At 37.5% G+C, this 15,921-nt stretch overlaps 1 protein-coding gene across 1 annotated transcript; it reads right to left on the bottom strand.

Moving 5' to 3' along the window:
* Window positions 1-5,126: 5,126 nt before the first annotated feature.
* On the bottom strand, window positions 5,127-7,615 carry LOC115923727 (somatostatin receptor type 2-like). Its single transcript, XM_030984999.1, has 2 exons — window positions 6,728-7,615; window positions 5,127-5,567 (listed from the first exon to the last, which is right to left on the bottom strand). Exons 1-2 carry the CDS (start codon window positions 7,613-7,615, stop codon window positions 5,127-5,129), a joined length of 1,329 nt encoding a protein of 442 aa, XP_030840859.1.
* Between the last annotated feature and the right edge of the window lie 8,306 nt (window positions 7,616-15,921).

The following is a 15,921-nucleotide window of genomic DNA, read 5'->3' as shown; positions in this document are numbered from 1 at the left end:
AGACAGTAGTGAGCTTGTGTTGTGTACAGGAATGAATGATTTACGGAATAAGACCAACTGGAGAAAATGAGAGGGAGAGAGAGAGAGAGAGGGGGGGAGGGGGGAATGACAGAGAGAGAGAGAGAGAGAGAGAGAGATGAAGAGAGAGGGAGAGGGGGGAGAGAGATAAAGATAACATGCTAACTTGTAGTTGTAGTGGGATTATGTGTGGTCGAGTCCGACATAGGATTGGTTGTTGCTTTACGAGAAGTAGTGGATGCTGAAAACGAATTTAAAGTACAAGTCCACTCCAAAAATAACTTACTTTTAATAGAAGCAGAAAAATCAGAAAAACCAATCAAAATTAATAAGAAAGTTTTTGAAAAAGTATGTAAAACTATGTAACAAGTGAAATCACTACACAAATTGCCAATTTGGTTATCGGTTTGTGACGTCAAATCCTCACTATATATCAATTGCTTGATATAGTTTAATCCCATTAATTTCCAATTTTCTCCCTAAGAATCTTATTTCTTCACACCAGCATCCAAGTTAGATTGATTGTAATATGTTTTTGTGTGGATGCACTAATATAGAGTTTTTGTTTTTAGTTAAATTATGAAAATGTGAATTTTGATAAACTGTTTATTTAAAAATTAATAATTATGAATATACAATATTCAGAAAATAGTATCAATTCTTCAAAGTTCATAAAAGATTTTATGAAATGCCATGTACGCAATATGATACAAATCATGTAACCTGGGCTAAGACATTGGGATATCAAGTTTTGGGGGATAAAAAGAGAAAATAATGGGATTAAACTATATAAAGCAATTGTTAAATAGTGAGGACATGACGTCATAAACTGATTATCATAATGGCAATTTGCGTTGTACTTCTCATTATTCCATAGTTTTACTTACTTTTTCAAAAATTCAAACTATCTTATTAGTTATCCGATTTTGCTCAAACTTTGTTTGATTGGTTTGTCTGATTTTTCTGCTTCTATCGAAAGTAAATTATTTTTGGAGTGGACTTGCCTTTTAAGTTTAACGTAGACGTTTGATTTCGAGCGATACAAAAATGCATATTTAGATTTCTACTCGTGAACATTAGGTTTAAAAGAGAAACAGAAAAATGTAACACATACATTGGGCAAGAAATGGGAACAGGAAGGTAAAGAGAGAGAGAGAGAGAGAGAGAGAGAGAGAGAGAGAGAGAGAGGGGGAGAGAGAGAGAAGAGAGGTAGAGAGAAAAGAGCGAGAGTGGGAGAGTGATAGTTTAAATGAACCTTTCTTATGGGTGATAGGACGTGAGGTGGTTGACTCCATCATTGAGAGGAAAAAATAATAATGATGTGCCATTCTTGTACAGCAAAAGCACAATGTGATACAAAGTTTCTATTTGCTTCCAAATAATGTAGTCTAGTTTCAGACCTATAATTGATTCCTTAACCGAGAAGTTTTCCGATTCAAATACTTTGAGGTAATGACTAGAAAGCGATGGAAAGAAGATGAAGCAATAAGTAATTGTGAAAAAAGAAAATGAAAGAATAATGGTGGGTAACTGATCAAGTTCCTTGGCAAAAACTTACAATGACATGATGATAAAGACCATAAAATAATAACCAGAGGAGTTAACCCACATAAATACATATTTTGCTTAGTATTGTTTAGGTTTGTAATGATAAAATTAATACCATGATAATAACATTTTGATTATGCAATTTTTATGCTATATCATATAGGCCTATATTGTGAAAATATGTTTTGGATTTGTGTTAATAATCCGTGTAAACACTGGAAAAAAGCTACCGGCAATTTCATATCGTACTTCATGTGAGAATCATTCTTCTTCTTTTACATTGTTCCACAATGTCGGTTTGGAAAATTAAATTAGAAACGGTAAAATGGAGTATGATATTTTCACGTGACTTGGTTATGAAATATCGCATTTTCATGTTTTTGTCTACATTCTTCTTTTATCTGAGGTAATTTACATGCTTATTTGGGATTTGATTATAAATCCTAGCATCTCAGAAAATTGATTCATGAACGAATTGGTCAGATTTAATTTTCATGGATTTTTTTTTCATTTTCTCTTTTACGAGTCTAAAATTCTTTTTGCCCAATTGATCGTGAGCCCGGCAGCCACTGAGCGGCGCCATATCGACGTTGCTCTATCCCGTATTGTTGAACGCCAAACAAGGTAGCAGCAACTCCCGTCTTTTAACGTCTTTTGGTATGACTGCCGTGTGTGTGCGGTTTGTGAAGGGTGTGTGTATGTGGAGAAAAGTTATATGTTCCTGATATGTAACCAGAAAAAGAGTAGCTTCACCATGCCTCCGTAAGTTTATCCTGGTGTCTTTACATACCCCTTCACGCACCTGATTTATATGATCCCACACTTAACTCCATCACTTCTCTACAAAGATATAACCCAAAGAGAGGAGAAGAACTTTGAGAAAGTGAGGCAGAGGCGGCGCTCGGGGGGGGGGGGGGCACAGTGTCCCCAACTTTTCAAGTATCCCAAAAGTGCCCCTTTTTACATAAAAGAATTGCCCGTTTATCTTTGCAAAAGTGCCCCTTTTACTTTGACAAGTGCCCTATTACTTAGTAAAAGTGCCCCTTCCCCTTTTCGACTCTGATAAGTGCCCCTTTTTTTGACACGTGCCCCTTATCCTTCGACAAGTTCCCTTTTCCTTAGCAATAAGTGTCCATTTTCCATTCTCATAAGCGCCCTTTTTAATCTCTAGCAAGTGCCCCTTTTCAGGTACGAGAAGTGCCCCCTTTCACCTCTGATAATTGCCCCATTCAAATCTGAGATGTGCCCTTTTTACTTTGACAAGTGCCCCTTTTCCTTTTTAAAAAGTGCCTTTTCCCCTTTTAATAACTACCCGTTTTACTTGAACTCGGATAAGCGCTCCTTTTATTTTCACTTTCATTTATTATAAGTGCCCCTTTTTCATTCTCATAAGTGCCTCTTTTCATATCTGGTCAGTGCCCCTTTTCACCTCTGATAAATGCCCCCAATATTGATTCGGATCAATCGCAACTCTTTATAGTAGTAGTAGCTCTGTGCAGAGCTAATTTATTTCATTTACCACATTATACAAACAATGACATAGCAAAAAAGTAGCACTGAAATATCTTTGACATTTTTTTTGTATAGTCTTAATGAGAAAAAAAACGAGCCTACTTGGAAGAACCCTCTCGGAAGCAATGCTTGTTGGGTGAAATACATTTGAAAGATTACCGAGTCAAAAAAAGATGACGGAGTAAAAAAAAAAACATATAAGAAAAGTTGCAGGCTGACAAGATGAATATGGTAGATGAAGGAAATAAGGGTGAGAGAGTGACAAACAGGGAAAGCGGGAAAACAGCAGAAAGAGACGAAGAAGAAGAGAGAAAGGGTGCATGGCCATGAGGAATCATTTTTGAGTAGTATGATATGGAAACAAATCATACACGAGTCATGATGTGAACAAATGGCCAGTTCGGCCAAATACGAAAAACTGGGTAGATATTCTAATACGTCTGATATAAAAAAAAAGTGCTAAGGGCACTTTTGAATCCACTTAATGAGGGCTTTTCTTGCAATGTGCCGGAAAGGGCACTCCAATATTTTGGGGTAGTGAAAGTAAAGATTCTGCTGGAAAATACCGTTCTCGATTTTGGTAGGTGATACGAGCTTGCCAATCTCGTGGGATAACTATGTTATTCAGTATTTTTGTTAAACATATTTGAGAGAACTTGATGCAATTCATTTTTCTGAAGTGTGTACATAAAATTCCTTATGTTCAACACATTACTTGCGTGAAAGAGTTCATGAGTATGAGCGCGGAAATTGGTGTGATATATTATGATTCCCAGTGCTTTCTGATTGGTTGTCCTAAGGGGTAGTTGTCCTAGAGGGTGATTGTCCTAAGGGGTAATTGTCTGGGGGGTAGTTGTCCCAGGGGGTAGTCGTCCTAGAGGGTGATTGCCCTAGGGAGTAGTTGACTGGGGTGAGTTATCCGGGGTGGATGTCCAGGGGGTAGGTGTCCTAGAACCGGGTATTATCAATAACTTCGTTATTAACTTTAAAATGAAGAGATAGATTGCTCGAAAACGCTCTTCAAAGATTATAATATTTTGTGAATCAGTAACATGGGGCCCGGAGGTGGGGACATCATTTGTTATAAGAGGTGCATCAAACGATTATCGAAACGCGCTTTTTGATGATCCGATCTGCGTCCTTGATGTAGCGTACAGCAGAGAAGAAAAAGGAATGGAGATAGGAGTGAAAGATAGAAGACATACGGGAAAAGAGACAGAGGGAGTATGTACGTGTGTCTGTTTCACTTTGAAATACAATTTGTTTGATGTTTCCACTCTAAAGGAGCCAGTGATCCCCTCCCGCCCTGGTCAATCTGCCCCCTCAAATTATGATCAGAGTGTTTCAACTGGAGTGCCGCGAGAGTATTTTAGTTATATAAAAAAATGTATTTTGGAATAACGTCAACTTCAAACACTGCAAGATGCCCAAACATACCTGTGCCCAAGCATAATATAAACGGATCCCGCTGGGCATTCCTGTGAAGAAATATATTTTAGAGATAGTAAAGTGTATTTTTTTCTCGGTCGCGTCGCTCTCCTGCAAAATGTAGAAACGGGATAGGTCCATAAACATCCCCATATGATGACATGATGATATTCGGGCAGCATGGCGTCCGAATATATCCTTATTTATTGTAGTTTTATATCGAAATGAAATTTATACCACAACAAAGTGTCTTTTTTGCCCTCGTTCGCTTCACAAAATTGATACATCAGGATGATTCCTAGCAACAAGATGATCGAATATATAATCTTGTATTTTATCTAGTGTATATTGATGATTAAATGACATTTTTGCCAAAATGATGAAAGTGCTACAATTTCCCCACTTTCATTTTTTCTGAAGGTTCATAATTCTGAAACACAAATTTCCCCACAAAAAAGATGATACAAGGTTCTATTTCATTTTCGGAATTATTCACGTTCGTAGTAAGGAACCTCCGGATTGATAAACCTTCGGTAAATCGATATGAAACCGTGTTTACTATCCCACGTGAATTTTGGAATGATCACATGAATGCCAATTGCAAGAGTCTATTCTCGACGCTACTTTTTACGGCTCAGAGAAAACATCTGCCGTAACGAAGTCCTGAATCCGTCATTGATCACGGAGTAGACGAAGGCGTTGACGATGTGGTTGGTGAGCCGCAGTGCAGTCAGGACTTCGAAGATTGTATCAAGAACTCGATTTCGATCGATCGCGATGAGGACGTTCTTAGAGAGGACGCTGTAAACGATCTGGGGCATCCAAGTGGCGAAGAAGTAGACGGTGATGACGAGCAACATCCGCGTCGTCTTCCGACCCATATCGGACTCTTTTGATTTCGACGCACGTGCACGATTCGGAAGTTGACGACGGCAAAGGCGGCTGAGAAACGAAGGTCGTGAAAATTGTTTCCTGGGTTGACTTGGGTATGGCGGTGATTGGGCGTTGCCATGTGTGACAATGACAGCTTGGCAAGAACCATCGGGGTCCAGGTGTGTCCTCTGTCGATAAAATGATAGGTATAAAGATTTTATTGCATAGAATTTTCCTTTTAGACACAATTAGATCGAGGAAGGAAGATGGTTTGACCATGGACCCTACTACAGATAGACTAATAATGAGAGTCTTTCTTTGATCACATCATGACCGCCGTCACCGGTATGTTGATGAGGACATTCATTTGACGCGACAATGTTGATTATGTAATCACGCATCATCACAGTCAAAAGAACTTTTTACATTTCTTCAGATTCTTTTCGCTGGGCCAAGGCCGAGAGTGTAGTTTCAGGAAAAGTATCGTGATTTAAGACCAGTTAGAGGAGCAGTGAACCCCAATGTATGACAATTTGTGTGATATCAAATTGATTGTTAAATAAGTGGACACTGGTGGACATACATCTGGACTTGCCTAACTTTGAAAAATACATATTCTTGTATAATATTACCTTCCATTCCTTGGAAATGGATAGGATAAGTTTTAAAATGAAGTGTAAAATCCGGGGTAAAATCATTGTGTAACAGCCAAATTTACACGTTTCTCTCGTAAACTACTTCTAATTTCCTATTGAAAACTTAATATACGTCAATATTCATATTATGTACGCCACAACTGCACATGCATTTCCGTGATTTAAAGCGATCCAGTTTCTTTTGCGCAGGTATTTTATAGATTCTTCAAGGCACAATTTTGGTCTTTTATGGCCGACTGGCGGCGGTCGTGATGACATCAAAGCTTGAAAGCATGTAAGCAATGTCATAATGATTCTTTTGACAGAGTCAGGTGCATGAATATATTATGGTACCGATCAGTGTTCATTTGTAGTAGGTCCATGGTTTGATTAATATATTATAGCGGTCGTCATATTTTGTATGCTACTAATTACGAAATTCTGCATAATTACAAATCTGAATTTTCTTTCCGCATAATCACAACTCTAGCTATTTCAGAACAACGTAAATTCATATGTATTTCCAAACTCGGGGATTTAAAAAGAAGTCTGTAAGAGTAATTCAATGTCATGAAACATGTTTTTCTAGATCATCTGTCTTACCTCTTATATTATACAATTTGTTTCTAGTTCAAGCCTGTACAACAAACCAAGACAATAATAGCAAGTGTTCTGGTGATGGCACGTAACCAATTAGGCCTACATCATCTTACCTTGGACATCGGATCGGACCTCGACAGCCTCGTCGATCCAGCAGAATATGGCAGGAAGTTGGCTGTCGGTGAAAGGTTGTCCGTTTTTATCGATGTTATATCCGTTGATATGTTCTCTACGAAGAGGCTATTATCAATATGCATTTTGAAGTTGGAGGTTAGAGAATCAGCAGTCACCAAGCTCTTCACAACCTTGCTAGGTTGGATGGTGGCGATGGGGACTGTATTGCCTACGAGCTTGTCGTGAATCTTAGCTCTCTTTTGGAGGAAAGCGTATATGATCATGTACATGATCGAGCTCGTAATCAACGACAAGGCGAATATGAGCACAAATGCTACTGACATCATCAAGGTCGCCATGTACGATATCGTTTGGGTGCATTTATCGCCTCTCAATTCCGAACTCGCGACCTCGAATACCGTTCCGGGTATGTTGATGGCGACGCCGACGCCCACGACGACCATCGATGCCAAAATCGACGACCTCTTCGTGAGGCGACCGTGACGTCGTAGGGGACGGCATACCGCCAGGTAGCGGTCGACGCTGATGACGGTTGTGAAGAATAGTGACATGAATGCACCCGATGTCTCGGCGAGGTAGGCGAAGCGGCAAAGACCGGTCGTTACCAACGAATAGAAGCAGCTGCGGATGATGAGGGCGGGGGTGAAGACGCAGGCGAGGAAATCGACGATACCCTGGCCGATGATCAACACATCTGTGCTCGTCTTTCGTTTCTTCCTGCCGTATATGAGGAGGATGATGACATTGCCAGGAATCCCGATCACCAAGACGAGAGCGTAATAAGTCAGGATAATAGCGACATTGTTGTTGATGCCATCGTCGTCGTCTTGCCCTTCCCGATCATCATCCAAAACTGTAACGTTCATTCTGGGGAACATATTCTGCCGGTGCATGTCACTTTGAGATAAGCGTACACGAAGCAAGAATTTCGCCACACAATGCAAACAGTAGGTGACTTTAGCTTTCCAAATTAAATCAAAGGAAGTAATCAAATCGCGATAAGATCAAAGCTCATAATAGTGGATGTCAGAAAGAACATTATATTTCACATGTTCTTAGGAGGAGCAAGTATCACTCAAAAGTTTCCTTCGCAAGTTACTGCTGTAAAATATAACTGCAGTCTCATTTGACTGAGGGTGTCAACGTAGAATGAAGTCGAAAATCTTACATCGACTCGAATGGCATTTTTTTCTGGGAGAGAATCATAACTGACAGCTGAAAATCGAAGCTATGAATACGTTTCAAATTAATTTCCAGAGATGAGAGAGAAGCGCTCATTCTTGGGAGTACATGCTCACCATGGCCCTGCACGTACCCCGGAACCATCAAGTTCCTTTATGAGACAGCTTTTGCATCAGTGCTTTGAGATGGCAACGATGGTCGATTTCTCTTTCGACGTCGCTGAACTCGTCAATAGTCGTGTTTTAATTACAGATGCCATTCAAGTGATAACAACAAGTCGAAACCGTGCGAGATGACCTTATAGTTGAGTACTTTGGCTTGTCCGCTCCATGAGCCTGATTGCATTTTGAGGGCGAAAATTGATCAATTAGGAACTTATGGGTCACCTTCGAAGCATGTTAGCTTTCCACTTGTTTAATTATGTACCTGTTTACGATGGATTATGGATATAATTTGCGATGCATGGCGTAGATAGAGATCGAACAGCCATAGGTAGGGGTACTTCCATCATTGGTGGGGTATTGGGAATAAAAAACATTAGTTTGATGAAATGCGAGAGAGCAAGACAATAGAGTGAGGGGATGTGTGGGAGGGTCGTATCAACCTCTTTTTTAAAACAAATAATATGTCTCGATCGTTCTCTCTCTCCGCAACGTCTTTAGTTCTTCATACTATACGTACTGTACATGTACTTTTTGTTTGGAACTTATTATATCTGAGACATTTTCTCACAATTTGTTATTATTTATACGAAACATTGCACATTACGTGCTTAAAGGTAATACAAAGTTTTGGCATGGGGTCGGAAGCATATGCGATCCTACAATATTCACTGATCTAAAGTTATGAAATTGTAAATAATAAACACTTTATGTTGTATAGCTCTCTTTCAAGGTCAAGATATTAATTAAGCTATAAAACAATGTTTCTTGACTAAAATCGACCGATAAGCTATTCCCGTTCGAAAATTATATACCACAACTACATATTCTGAGATTGTCATGGCGCAGCTACCATTGTACGGCCGTAGGAGCTATTTGAAATTTATCAAAATTTACCGGGAGCACCGGTAAATCTTTATATTCAATTTTCTCGAAAGCAGAAGTGTTTTTGGGCAAAAATTTTTAGCGTTTTTAACACATCCACAGGGGCATCCAAATATATCAAAATTGTAAAGAATCATTATCCACCCATTTTTCAAAATGTCCCAAAACTTTGTAATACCTTTAATAGAATTGTTTCCCATTACTTTATATTATTACTCCCCATTAATACATTTACATTATTTTTCTCTCACCCCCCCCCCCAATTCAGATCTTGGAATGGATCAATACCCCTATATATGTTTGTAACTTACCCATGAATAACAATTTATGATTACCGCGCTTCTTTGTGTGACCCCGGCTTTGCATGATTGTGACCTTCATCAAATGGGCCGTAGATGACATAGACGGTTTAATTATATCACTTAACAGCAGCCCTAATTTGTAAAAAGTATTAGGAAAAATCGACGATTTACCGGTATACGTGGAAAAAAATATGGTAAGATACCTAGAATTGATCTCTCTCTCTCTCTCTCTCTCTCTCTCTCTCTTTCGACACATTTAGCTTTCGTTCGTTTTTTTTGACCGGACTATATTATGTATGTACATGTCCCTCCCGAGTCGATAAATTAAGAGAAAATACGCTACCTTCAACCTCTCTCCCTCTCCCTCCCTCTTCCTCTCTATCTCTCTCTCTCCCTCTCTTTCCCTCTCCCCCCTTACCCTCTCTCTCTCCCTCTCTCCTTCCTCTGAAATAATATAGCTTTCGATCGCTATTTGATTTGAATAGCACGGTGCTTAAAAACATGGACGAGATTTTAGAATTATTCATTGACCTGAATCGATTAATTAAGATATTGCGCTTAGAATAACCTTGTTTTCTCTTCTGATAAATCCCTGTGCTTGTTCTTCCCTGCATTTATTGAGGTCAAAATGAATGGAGATTAATTATGATCAAAATTACTGGTCAAGGCATGTTTCGTTTTCACTGTTTTTGCAAATGGTTCTTATTTACAAACATCCAAACACACTTACTCTGAACTTTATTTATTAAGTTATATTTCAGTAGGGTGGTTTCATTCAAGCCCCAAAATAAATTTAATGGCCTGCTTTTCAAGGAAGCCCTACATTTTACAGGTACATAACATAACATAAAGTCCACTCCAAATCACATCACATCACATATAATACAAAACAACACGAAATGAACACAGAACTACGTAATAGTATAATAATTAAAAAATAAATGGATAATCTACACGAATAAATTTATTTATTCATTCTAGTTTTATTTAAAGGAACTATGTCCCATTTGCAGGCCAAAAAATGAAAAGGTTAAATTCCAACGGCATTTGAAAAACAATACTATTTTTAGAACTTTCCTCAATGGTTGTAAGTTATTGATTTAATTGGGAGATGACTGTTCTCCGACTTTCTTTTTGATCCAAAGGACAACACCATAGTTTTCCGAGGGTGTATATACATCTTATTTATATACACACTAAATCAGAGTCAGTGTAAATTTTCTTGAACTTCAGAAAAATTATTTTAAATGACAGTATCGTCAGCATAAAGTGATATCTTGGAATTATAATGACACTTTAAATTATCAATATCATTAATATACAAACAAAAAATCAAGGGACACAGAATTGACCCTTGTTTCACCCCAGATTTAACAGTTAAATACTCACTATGATGATTATATATAGTAACACACTGTCGTCTACCAATTAAGTAAGATTTATACCATGTATACACCTTGTTACTTATGCCATAGAAAATTAGTTTATCAAGTATTATTTTATGTGGAATAACGTCAAACGCTTTCCTAAGATCGTAAAATATTGTTCCAGTAATCTGACCGAATTTATATTATCAAGAAGGTAATCAGTAATTTCTGTGAGACATGTGGTTGTGGAAAGAAGTGGTCTTAATCCAGACTGACATTCGGATAATACATTATTTTGGTTCAGTTAAGAATACAATTGTTTATGTTCGGCTTTCTCTAAAGGTTTTGACAAAGAGGGCAGTATTGAAATGGGCCTGCAAAGAGATTCGATCATACACCTGGAATTATCAACAATAAACGTACCTTCCTTGTGTATCGGAGTGATTTTTGCAGCCTTGAGATCACATGGAAATCGTGAAGTCTTATTAATTAAATAATATAAGGAGTGGTTTTTGCAATGATATCTACAGATAATTTGAGTAACCTGGGATGTACACCATCCATTCCTATAGCCTTTTTTACAATCAATATTGCGTAGTTCATTCATTTCTAACAAATTCTGATTTGACTTCTTGAAATTCGAAAGAACAATCGGTTTGCAATAACGTTTGTAAACAATTGAAATTACCATCTACAATCCTAGGACATACCAGTTTGTAGATTTGACCTCACATCATTAAAAGTTTCATTCAATAAACTTTACTTTGTCAGTTATTATTTCATCATAAATTAAGATTGTGTTGCTTACCTCCTTTTGCCTTGAAGGCAAGAGTCTTTTCAAAACCCCTTCTTATTTTTGCTCAGATTATTTCTGAATTCTGAGAACTCGTTTTGGTAATAGTCTGTTCCATTTTTGTTTAGGTTATTTTCTTTGTTTCTATAATACTTGAACTTTTCCCGGCAACAATCACACTTCGTCTTTTTATACCTTTTCATATAGTAATTACGGTCACGTGCCAAAGTAATATATTCATCTGTAATCCAAGGCACTCCATTTCGTTTTCTTCTGACAGAAATAAAAGGTTCATGTTTATCACTTAATATTGTAAACACAGATTTGATATGAGAGCACACGTTATCAACATTTTCTTCACTAAAATCAGCCCAATTTTGATTTCTCAAGTCCTCTTAAAGTTTCGATAAGATCTAGATTTACACATTTTCCAATGAATTATTGGATTTTTGCCTTTTACGACTAGAAATATTAAACAGTGGGCACTTAAACCAACGGACATTACACCGGACTTCAAATTAGCAATAAAATTCGAGGTAAGTGTTAAATCAATGAGTGCACTACTATAGGTGTAACTCGTGTAGGATTATTGATTAACTTCAGTGATTAAGCTGACAGATAGATAGATAGATAGATAGATAGATATTTGGTTTTATTCAAGTACTGATTAAAAAGTCTGAAGACTAAACAAGTCAGTTTACAATATAAAATGCATAACAATAAAATAACAAGGTAAAAAAACACATGGATAAATTAAATCATTACTAAGTAAAAAATATAATAAGTATATAAGTATATAGTAATAAGTAAATAAATAATTATATACAATTACCATAAATAATTATATATAATACGATCATTGCTAGTGAAAGGACTTGGAATTCCAATTAAAAACAATTAAAACAGCTTTGAGAGATCACAATACTAATACTTGACATAATCATTATGCAATAATTAATTAACATTTAAAAATTCACAATGGCGAACATATGAGGGCATAACTAAGAAGTTGAATTCAGAAGTTGTATAAAGTAAGGAATGGGAGAAAGCATGCGTCTTTGAGTTCGTATACGAGGTAATGTCATGTGTGTAGAGTTCCGAAGATTGCGACCTGTGATTGATTCTCTACTTTTTGGCAAGAGATGGCGATGGTCAGGAGAGGTTAAAACTGATTTGGCAAATTTAGTTGCTAGTTCGAGACGCCTATACCTAAGGGATTCTAGTTTTAAAGTTTTAAGGAGTTCACTATATGGCAGTAAATTTGGGTAACGATTATCCTCAAGGCTCGCTTCTGAATACGTTTGATGGTTTCAGCCTGAGCCTTCGTTATACCAGAAGTCCAAACGGGGGCCGCAAACTCCAGTACCAGGCGAATGTAGAGCTGATAGATTGTCACCAAATATTGTGTGTTGACCCCATTCTACAGAAATACGACAATCTACAGATATCCTTAATATTTTACATAATGTATTATCATTTCTCATATTACAGTTGAAATCACCCAGCAAAAGATATATTTGACAATAACTTTACTTTCTCAATATTCCCTTGGAAGTTGTGCTAATTTAATGCCGTTTTCCTTTGGAAAATCACAAATTATTTTGTATCTATTATTTTCAGTCGAAGTAGAATCTTGTGTAATATTCGGAAGATGAGAACATCCAAGACGAGCTTCTACGGGAAGATATCTTCTTGTTCCCAACAGGGAAACTGTTTCAACTTTCAAAGTACATACAGTACATTGCCAATTTTTAAAAGATTCATTCATATCATCGTAGTTGCATTTAGAAATTCCTTCACATACTATATGTGCCATTTTGTACACGAAGTACATAAGAAGGGGTAGTGAGCAATTTTTTAATTTTTATTTTTGCCCTCGAAAATTTGAAATCGTATCGGGGGGGGGGGGGGGAACCGTCTCCAAATAAAGGTAAAATTAAACGTGTTTTTACCTATTCCCCTCCCTGGATCCGCCACTGACTAGGTTTCGAATTTCCGGTACCGTGGGAGGTTTTTTTTGGTCACGGACCGGTGCTTGGTCTTTGGGCTCCGACTCGGTGAGTATTATCATTTCTCATATTACAGTTGAAATCACCCAGCAAAAAGATATATTTGACAATAACTTTACTTTCTCAATATTCCCTTGGAAGTTGTGCTAATTTAATGCCGTTTTCCTTTGGAAAATCACAAATTATTTTGTATCTATTATTTTCAGTCGAAGTAGAATCTTGTGTAATATTCGGAAGATGAGAACATCCAAGACGAGCTTCTACGGGAAAGATATCTTCTTGTTCCAACAGGGAAACTGTTTCAACTTTCAAAGTACATACAGTACATTGCCAATTTTTAAAAGATTCATTCATATCATCGTAGTTGCATTTAGAAATTCCTTCACATACTATATGTGCCCATTTTGTACACGAAGTACATAAGAAGGGGTAGTGAGCAATTTTTTAATTTTTTTTTTTGCCCTCGAAAATTTGAAAATCGTATCGGGGGGGGGGGGGGAACCCGTCTCCAAATAAAGGTAAAATTAACGTGTTTTTACCTATTCCCCCCTCCCTGGATCCGCCACTGACTAGGTTTCGAATTTCCGGTACCGTGGGAGGTTTTTTTGGTCACGGACCGGTGCTTGGTCTTTGGGCTCCGACTCGGTGAGATCTGTCAATAGACCATTTTCGTAATGTAACCAAATTTAATGCATAGGTCTTTGTGAAGTGCCTCAATAAAAATTATTTCATTCACCTGATAAGAATAATAGTAATTAAATAGTCAGAATGCAAACTGCATATATCAAGTGTTGCTAGGTAGGTCAAGCCATAATGTTTGTCCAACCTGGCAACAAATAATGTATGCAGTTTGGAATATGTCTATTGAAATACTATTATTCTTACCAGATGAATGAAATAATTTGTATTGAGGCACTTTACAAAGACTTATACATTAAGTTTGGTTACATTACGCTATAGTGCTAGCTGAAGCTGAATACCAAGCTTTTCCTTTGCGATCTTGCACTTCGTTCCTATTAGGGACTTTTAGATTCGCACGAAGACAATAGGTCTATGCTTCGATCGACGTCATTTTAATGCACTGCCTTGAAAAGACGTCACGCGTATCAGTCCACGCAAATCTAAAAGTCCCTATTATATTCTCAGGAACGCCAAACAAGCGAACATAATTCCACCGCGAGTATTCTTCTTGATCATTGCATGCATGTCCGCATCAGGGCACTGATCTGTGACGATTGTTGTTCAGCTTCCAGAGTGAGGTGATTAATCTTTAGGTCTTTATCAACAGTGGATGATTCAAGATCAAGCAAACGACCTTCTAGCTTTTCAATCGTGTCTAGGAGTGGTACAAATTTTTTTTGACAAGCGCTTTTGACGATGTTATTAATTATAGCTTTTAGAAAATTACAGCTTCCTGGTTTAATTCACACCTGTAAATTCATTGGCTAATATTATCATGCCACGGATTTCATGCTTCTTATTGCGCATGTATATGAATGGTGTTTTTTCATATTGTTGCTAAGGTTCAATATATTAATGTCCTTATTCCTGGAATGATATTTCGGAAGGGATTATCTTTGCCAACGTCATACGTCTTTTGTTTCACCATACTAACTTTAACCTCCATTTTTTGGCGAGCGAGTGAAACGAGCGAGCAAAATAAAAGACACTTCATTCAGAGGAAATGGATGAAAATTAACGTTTCTTTAGTATTTTTCACCGTACTAACTTTAACCTCCATTTTTGCGAGCGAGGGAAACGAGCGAGCAAAATAAAACACACTTCATTCAGAGGAGGAATAGAAAATTAAACGTTTCTTTAGCTAAATAGGTGATAATAAAAGAGAGACATTCTTTGCTTTTTCACTACAGTCCTTAATTTCCGTTTGACTTTACTTCAATTTCCTGTGTTTTCGTGGAATCATTTCATTTCCTAAAAAAATTCTTTTACTAAGCCCAATTTTCCGAAATTTCCTGAATTTCGGGGGAGTGGGTGTAAACACTTATACCATGGTCCTCTTGAAACACTTGATTGACAGAGCTGTCAGGATGGGCACGGCGGGTATGTGTCAAGTGTTCCGCATGTTGATTGGTTACTTGAGATGGGCGTGTCTCGCTACGCAGACCTTCCTGATAAGGGTGCCTGTTAGCTATGGAGCGCCAAAGGGGCCAATATCAACAGTCACAAAAACAAACAAAGATGCATACAAACAAACAAAGAAGCATACAAACAAACAAAGGACAGAGCAAAATAGACAAAGTACCCAGAAGAAAGGACCAATTAACAAAGAATAAATCAAAGGTCAGAGCAAAATAGACAAAGTACAGGTCAGAAGAAACAGAGGCGTTTTGGTTTACGGTAAGCAAATAGACATCAGGCACGAAAACGAGAAAGGACAAACTCAAAAGGACATCAGCTCAGCTAGGAACTGACCCTCAAAGGACAACAGAGGGCGTTTTGGTTTACGGTAAGC

The sequence above is a fragment of the Strongylocentrotus purpuratus genome, unplaced genomic scaffold, assembly GCF_000002235.5.
Source record: "Strongylocentrotus purpuratus isolate Spur 01 unplaced genomic scaffold, Spur_5.0 spur5_scaffold_14, whole genome shotgun sequence".
Lineage (NCBI taxonomy): Eukaryota > Metazoa > Echinodermata > Echinoidea > Camarodonta > Strongylocentrotidae > Strongylocentrotus > Strongylocentrotus purpuratus.
The sequence above is the reverse complement of the archived record's forward strand: the minus strand, read 5'-3'. Positions and strand labels throughout refer to the sequence as shown.